This window comes from Kryptolebias marmoratus, linkage group LG4 (assembly GCF_001649575.2).
Source record: "Kryptolebias marmoratus isolate JLee-2015 linkage group LG4, ASM164957v2, whole genome shotgun sequence".
Classification (NCBI taxonomy): Eukaryota; Metazoa; Chordata; class Actinopteri; order Cyprinodontiformes; family Rivulidae; genus Kryptolebias; species Kryptolebias marmoratus.
The window spans coordinates 21,841,491-21,849,641 of NC_051433.1; the positions used below are offsets into that span (position 1 = coordinate 21,841,491).

Sequence of the window (8,151 nt, forward strand, 5' to 3'; positions counted from 1 at the left end):
CCTACCACCAACCTACCACCAACCTACCACCAACCTGCCACCAACCTACCGCCAACCTGCCACCACCTATCGCCAGACGGTTGTGTCATAATAAAATTTCTTCTGTTACATGGTTTTCCCTTAATATTTCCAAATGAACTCTAAATCCAACAAAATAAGTAAAACTTGAGGCAATAAAAACAGTTTGTTCTATTTTTATTTTTTTTTAACACAGCAAAAGGGCAAACTTAAATAAATAATGGACACTTCAGGTAAAAATATCATGCTGACATAATCCAGCAAGTCTATGTTACGGTAAAAACAGGTTAGTGGAAATAGTTCTTACTGTGATATAAATGTGTTGTTTATGAGTCAAATAAAAGAAATTTGTTGATGAATGGCCACTAAATCAGCAAGTAGACCTTTGTCAAAACTCTGCAATGAATAATCACCTTTTTGTTTCTGTCAATAAACAAAAACTTTAACCTTTGATTACGATACTAGACATTTCTTTCAATGATGAAAATAAAAACAGTTTTGCAGTTTCCTCCTGCTTCCTCTTTCATACTTATAGCCTGCCCTCAGGTACAGGTAAAACATGCATCAGTAACTTTTAATCTTAAAGCATTATTTGATTTTTTTTTTCTTTTATTGGGGTTTTGGGGAAAGGTTATGAGCAATTAAATATGACTTGTTGCAGATAACTCTTTGAATGACCTCAGTTTGGTGAAACAGAGTTTATTTGTGACTGGATTGTTATTTGAACAGAGCCAGGATAAAAATGGATTGCTGTTAACTTCATAGCGATTTTTTGTGAACACTGTCTCTGCTGCAGAAATATCATGATATTCCTGCTTTATGTGTCTCAGGCCGCACCAAAAACTACTACTACGACTGCTGCTGTTTGCTTTTGCAAATAACCCCAGAAATCTATGTAACAATGCCATGCAAAACTGGCAGTGATGTAAAACGAATTATGAGCTAATTAGAATACAGATAATCCCTGACGTTTTTCAGGATCATTCAAATAAAAAACACAATTTTCAGATGTGAGACCCATGCTCAAGTGAAAAAACAGAATGCTGAGGGTAAGAGAAGTCTTGCTCCTTTAGCACGTAAATGATTTTAAATGTCCTTTTGGTCTGCTACAGCAGCCAGCAGAGACAGTATCATAGTTTTGTGTATCTTGTTTAATGTGTTGTTTTTTCTGATCCACTGAGGCTAGTTGATTGCCTATGAGTCTGATGAATGAGTTTCATTCAATTTGGTCATTCCCCTGAGCCTCCAGAGCTGTGTACTGTAGCAGCCTGCAGTCCTGGCAGCTTATGAGCATGTTGCAGGCTGTGGCTAAGACAAAATGGTAATCAGTGATCCTGACTGACAGCTCATTGAGGGATGGATTGATGCATAATTCAGCACTTGTTCAATCTGCAGATGCTGAGGTTTATTTATGCATATGTATGAAATGTGCATGGGTTATGATCTCTGTGTTATGACTTTTCTATCCAAAGTTATGCCTAGAACCCTGACATATAATGAGAGAGAATAATGTGTTTTGATTCCGTCTCCCATGGTGCATTTCTCATCTGTCTGCATTGTGTTCTTCTCTTTCCAGCCCTGTCAGCAAGCTGTGCTTCACCCCTGCATCATGGAAGCTCAGATCGGTGCATCATGGAAACCAAGCAGTGGTGTGTCAGACGCAATATACTGAAGGGTCATCATGGAGACTGGCACCTACACCTCTGGCCCAGCCACCGTGGACTGGGTTGGAACGCCGGCTGGCCTGGAGCGTATGGAAGTCCACCAGGAGCATGGAGTAGGAGCGCCATCCGTCAGTCCCGTGTTCTGGCACGTGCCATACTCACTGGGCTTCCAGGTGTCGCTCACTGCCTTCCTAATGTTGGAGCTAGTGTTGGGTTTCAGCAGCAACCTGACCGTGCTGGTGCTCTACTGCTCTCAGTCCAATCTGGTGGACTCGGTGAGCAACATGGTGACGGTTAACCTGCACGTGCTGGATGTGGCGGTTTGTGTCCTTTGTGTGCCCTTCACTCTTGTGGTCGTGCTCCTGCCTCCAGGACCAAATCTGGCCTTGATCTGCTGCTTCCACGAGGCATGTGTTACATTCGCCAGCATCGCAACAGCCATCAACATCCTGGTTATCAGCTTGGACCGATATGACATCTCGGTACGACCGGCTAACAGGCTGCTAACGACACGCAGGGCAGCTCTGCTCCTGGCTGCCGTCTGGGTCACCTCTGTTGCAGTGTTCTTCATGCCATTCTTGGAGGTGCAGTGGTCCAGTGCAGATGAAAAAGAGGAAACAAAGCAGGTGACCCCCCTGTCTTTGTCTGCACACAGTGTTAGCAGCACAGCGGTGCCGGCATGGCATAACAGGACCCTCCTTTGTGTTGGTGGTCAAGACTATCACACGGGCTCTGCTATGTATTACCACCTCATCCTGCAGGTGCCCATCTTCTTTACCACAGTGGTGGTCATGTTGTTTACCTACTCCAGAATACTGAGGGCGTTGAACATTCGCATCGGCTCCCACATGAGGAAAAGCCAGAGGTTTAGGAAGCGCCGCAAGAGACAAAGGAAGAGGAAGACAGGACTTGCGACGAATGAATGGGAGGAGGCAGGAGGAGAGCAGTGCACCACAGATGAGACCAAACAACTCAGCCATCCTCCACTCATCCCATCCCCATCCCCCACACCAACAGCTACCTCCCCCCCTGCCCTGTCCTCTGCCGCTCCACTGGTCACCTCCGACATGCCTGCTGCCACTCCCGTGCCAGCCACCATGGGTGTCCAAGCCTCTGTATCAGCAATCATCGCTCTGCGCCGGGCAGTACGGCGCCATCGAGATCGACGGGAACGCCAGAGACGGGTGTTCAGGATGTCCCTCATCATCATCACGACCTTTCTCGGCTGCTGGGCTCCCCTCTCTGTGACCAACATGCTAATCTTGAGCATTGGACCCAGCGATGTCCTGGTCAGCCTGCGCCTCTGGTTCCTAGCCCTGGCTTATGGCACCACCGTGTCCCACCCGTTGCTGTACGCCTTCACGCGACAGAAACTGCGCCGCGCACTTCGCGCCAAAGTTAAGAAGAGGGTGGTGTCCCTGCTCCAGGTAGACCCCTCCCCAGGGGGCACGGTAATACACAACTCCTGGGTGGAGAACAGAAAAAGCAGCCGACAGCTGCGGCTGGAAGCAAACCAAGGTGCTGACCGCCGCCTGGCAGAGGCCCTGTGAGACTAAAGCTGGCATCATTAAAAAAAACAAAACAAAACCAGAGCCACAGGTGTGTTCCAGTAGGAAACCTACTGATGCGAGAAACCCTTGCCAGAAAACTGAAGAGCAACTTTTTCTTTTTACCTCTGGGAGATGTATCAACGCAAACACCAGCAGTGAGTCCCCGCCAAACACAGCTCCCCTCACCTCAGGCAATATTTACAGCAGGATGCTGCCGTCACTGCGGCGCACACAGCTTCCGCTGCTGAGGAGAATCATTCAACAAACAAATGAAGGCATAGACCCTGTTCTCTGTCAAAGACCGGGGTCTATTTACATTCAGAGATGTCCTTATTACATAACTGTCCCGAAGAGTGTGTTTATCCAGACCAGAAGAAGATATGATCTGCCTCCTGCTCGAAAGATCCAAGGCAGCTTTTTAAGACAACGTTCGTTCACCTCAGTCACATAAACATTCTTTGAATGTGTTTATTATTGCCCCTGCTTTTATTTTGCTCTGAAAAAGTGGATTACCTGTACTTTGTGTTTTCTGAAAGTGGAGAAATCTAAGATATTTACGAGGAAGATACAGTGACAAAAAAACTTCACAAAGGGTGGGGGGGTGTCTGAGGATTAGGATCAGGATACAAGGCAGTTTGATAGTGTGGAATAACTGTGTCTTTAGCTTATTTTTGTTATTTGGAAGTCAAATATAGCAGTGTTTACATGAGATTTTGCAACGCTCCTTGAGAAAAATGCAGCTCTTCTGTCTTAATTTGATAGAAAGTGGTGTAACATCTTGTCTGATATTACACAGTAGCTGACCCTCCACACTTTGTAACCAATCCAGCCTTCCTCTATTTAATGCTAACATACAGCCCTTGGCTGTAGCTTGATATTGTGTAAACATGCAAAACCTTTTCGTTTAACTCATGGGAAAAGGCTACATTTGAGAGATTAAAAGTTGATAGAACTTTGAAGTAATCAGGCTGATCACTGAAGTCAAACTATATAGTATCTTATATGAAATCTTAAAAAAATAAATAAACCCTGGAGCTCAGCCAACACATCTCTAACACATCCTCAACAAATCCTTATATTTACATTTAAGGTTTCCACGCGGCTTGTTTTAGACCTTTTGCATGCAAAACAAAAGCATGCAATAGTTTTTTTTTTAAAGAGCTATCTGTTCATAATGTAAATTATTCCTAGATTGTGATTTATTTTATGTGAACTCTACAACGGAATGTGATCGTAGACCACCAACCTTTTTTTTTTTTTTTTTTTTTAATTAGAGGAGTATTTCTCTTACCGCCGCCTCGTTTCTGTTTCAGTACTAAGACACGTGATCTGATGGGTCAGCTCACACATGTGTGCAGCAAACACAAGAGAGGAACCATTTCTACAGCAGGATAATGAGAGCTCGATGGTTTTATCACAATGCATTCCTGAATGTAAACACAGAAAATGTAAATAAAGTGGAAAATGTAAATATATATACATATATATATATATTATCCTACACCAGGAATATGCTTTCTTTGTTTACCATGATGTTGTTTTTACGTGAATGTACAACAAACAGAGTTACACCAATAAATATGAAACAATGAGGAGCACTGCTCATGTTTCTGTGAACTGTATGTTGTCAGCAGTGAGTCAGATAAAAGGTTTTATTGGTCTAAAAATGATGAGAACTCCTGGTATTGTGTTTGGCCACGATTTTTGCATTTTTCATTTATGTTGCTACCAGAAAGCAGCCAGCAGTAAGTGGGTGTTGTTATGTGTTAATTTTAGTATTGCCACAGTTGATGTGTTAAAATCAAACCTCACTGCTGAGATGACTATTTGTATTCTCCCGTGAAGCCATATTGTCCCAGCGGGTGCCGTCCATATTCGGTCTGGGATCTCTCTGTGGGCACCTGGCGCTGCTCGTCCCATGACCCTCCCAGTGAGCCCTCCTGAACATGCCAGCTCAGGAGCTGCCGGCAGGAAAACTTTGCGTAGGCCCTGCGCTGCGTGGGAGAAAAGCGCTGCAGGCCTCTGCAGCAAAGTAAAAAAAAAGAGGGTCATCTATGTGGGATGAAGCCTGCAGGGCAAAGTGGGCTAATTCAGCAGAGAAATCAAGTAGGTCACTGATACTTTCTGCTGATTTTTGGATTTGAACAAAATGGTGGTCAAAATCAAATGACATAAAAGAACCAAACATTGGTTCGTGGTTAAAAAAAACAGCTTTTAAGCTGATAGATGTCAAGTGTGCTTTAAAAGAAAATGCATATTAGAGGTATTATAACATTATATTTGATAAATGTGAGCAAAAAATACTCTGATAAAACAGAATCATTTGATTTCAGACGGGTCAAGTGTGTCACCAAGGAGCCAATAGGCACCAATCTTTTCGTGGAACAAAACAGAAACTCAAAATGATCTCAGGAAAAAAAGCCAAAACCAAAACTAGTCATGAGACACACATGAGATGGTATAAACCATCTTCATGTTACAGAGTTGGAGCAATAAACCAGCTCTATCCTCATAATTCGTGTTTGCTGTGTGTGTTTCGGTGCACTGAGGGATGAGCACGAAGCTTTTAACAAGTCTCTCCTCGTGGGACCTGCTGTTTCATTATCTCTACATGGTTGGTTGTGTTTGTGAAAGCTCCTGGTTTGGCCTAAAATACACCTTTTTTTATTACCATCTTACTGTAGATACTGTCCTTTAGAGAACATCAAGTAGTTTTGTGCGTTTCTTTGAGTGTAAGAGCTTTTCAGATCGTTGGTCTTGATTCATGCTTTCAGGAATCCAACCAGACGTCAGAGATGAAGATCAGTGACTGAGAATCTGATTATGATTCATCTGGAACCTGACTCATTTTAAAAAATAATTGGATGTTTTTAAAAACCCTTTCCTGGAGGTGAGAACAGAGTTCACACTTTGGGTAAAAACAGGTTATGTAGCTCAAATTTCATTTCAGGAAATGGCATAAGGAAAGTGGAAATCGACTCATACGTTATAAACTAAAAAGGTAAATGAGTTTCAAGAAAAGATGGAAGCAAGTTTTGATAAAAAAGTGTGCAAGTTTCACAAAAAAATGTAAACGGTTTATTCAATAAAAAGTCAAATCCAGGGATTAGACAATTCCAAGCAGCAGGTGTCTAACCTGAGAGAGTGCGTTTTAAAGATTATCAGCAAAAAGAATAAGAACACCAGTTTTGGCCTCTGCATCACTCTGCATGACACTTCTGTTACCTCCTTATCAGGACAGATCAGAGGACCTACCAGTAAAGCTTATTTAACCACCGAACGAAAAGAAACATTTTACAAGAGACTCGAGGCAGGGAAGCTCCGAGGTTTTAAGTCAGGAGGAGAAGAAACAAACAGAAAAATCTATACGTGTAGGGATCTGGAGTTTTAGCCCCGCCTTGGGGCGGCACCTCTAGTTCCTATTTTCACAGGTGATCCAGATCAGGATAATGAAGACTGCCAGTACTTAAACCTCCAGTTGAGACAAGACCTTTGCTGGAGCATCGAACCTCCTGGGTTAGATTCGCAGCCTCTGTTTTCTAACCAAGCTTGGTAACTAAGTGACCACGTTCTTTATGCATCTTGTTTATAGATTCTTTGCCACGTCACGAAGCTACAGATACTTACCTCGGGCACTTGGATACTCACCTGGACAGGATTACTGGCTTGTCGACTCCTGGATCACCTGAACACCTCCTTCATCTCCTCCTCGCCGCTGGACACCTCCTGGACCTGTAAGACCAAAAGAACAATTATTAAGCCATCTTGCAGTGCTCAGCTGATAGTAGGATTGGTACCCGAGACTCACCCTGTTCCTCTTGTTTTCCAGACCTTCTCCACGAAGAACGCACTATAGATAATATTCACCTGTAAATAAACACACCTACCTTCAGCTGTTGTCTCTGTGTCTGGTTTTGGTCTCGCTCGCTGGACAAATTTCCCCGCGTTCATGTCAATACGTTCACATTTATTTGACATGTTCTCCTGATGAGTGTGTCGGATGCATCTTCTGTTGCGTTGATTTAAACCAGAAAGATAAAACCGTTTTTCGACAAACTGGATCTTTCTGTTTCATCACACTTTAACAAGGGGACGCTGGAGGGCAGGAGCACAGGAGAGGAGGTGATAAAGGCCTCAGCATCCTGATGGACTCCCTGAAGACTTATTTTTTAACACACACAATCACGTGTGTTGGAACTGAGCTGTGCCATTTACAGGCTTGTGTCTCATTTACTGAATGCTTATTTTCACCCCCAAAACCAGTATGAAGAAAAATAATTCACTCGGAGGAGATTAATAGGAAACAATGTAAGATAATTTGTCAACATAAGCCACAGCTCTGACCAAAAGGATCGTATCCTTTTGGTCACGTTGAGCAAATGAGATGTTTTAGTTATGAAAACCCAGCAGCAACAACAAATAATTGTGGTGGATTTTCAGTTTATTGTTGTACATCAATAAACAGGAAGCTGTTTGTCCTCTTCGTTACTTATTGTTACCATAAAACTCTCAGTGACATCAAAAAGGTCAAGCTCTCATGCTGTGCAGATGTCCAAATTGGGATTCACTTCAAAGATGAAGCCCCAGTTTTGATGGATTTTAGGATTCAAGATTAATATAAATTGAACTGTGTACAGCCCTGTCTCTTAACACACATGCAGAACTTGTTTCTGCCTCCCCCTGGCAAAACACACGGAACGGCCACCCTCGGAGGACGTTCTGTTAAGACAACTATCAACTGTTCAACCCGGATTGTAAGAATCTCAGTTCTTGTGGCATTTTGTGATCATGTTTAGCTCCTTGTGTCACCTTTCTGTTTCCCCGGTGTTTGGTTTTCAGTTTCCACTCACAGATCCTGCCTCACCCGCTCAGATGTTTCCTCGTGTAATCAGTCCCGGTGTTTTCTGTTTGTAATCTTC

The 8,151-nt window shown here is 43.3% G+C and overlaps 1 protein-coding gene across 1 annotated transcript in view; it reads left to right on the forward strand.

Annotated features, from left to right (window-relative positions):
• LOC108241176 (G-protein coupled receptor 22) overlaps window positions 1–3,798 on the forward strand; it is a 25,354-nt gene extending 21,556 nt beyond the window's left edge. The window contains exon 2 of the mRNA XM_017425162.3: window positions 1,595–3,798. Within this exon, the coding sequence (XP_017280651.1) occupies window positions 1,700–3,232 (1,533 nt within the window). The 5' untranslated portion in view covers window positions 1,595–1,699 and the 3' untranslated portion in view covers window positions 3,233–3,798. The remainder of the gene's footprint in view (window positions 1–1,594) is intronic.
• The last annotated feature ends 4,353 nt before the right edge of the window (window positions 3,799–8,151 follow it).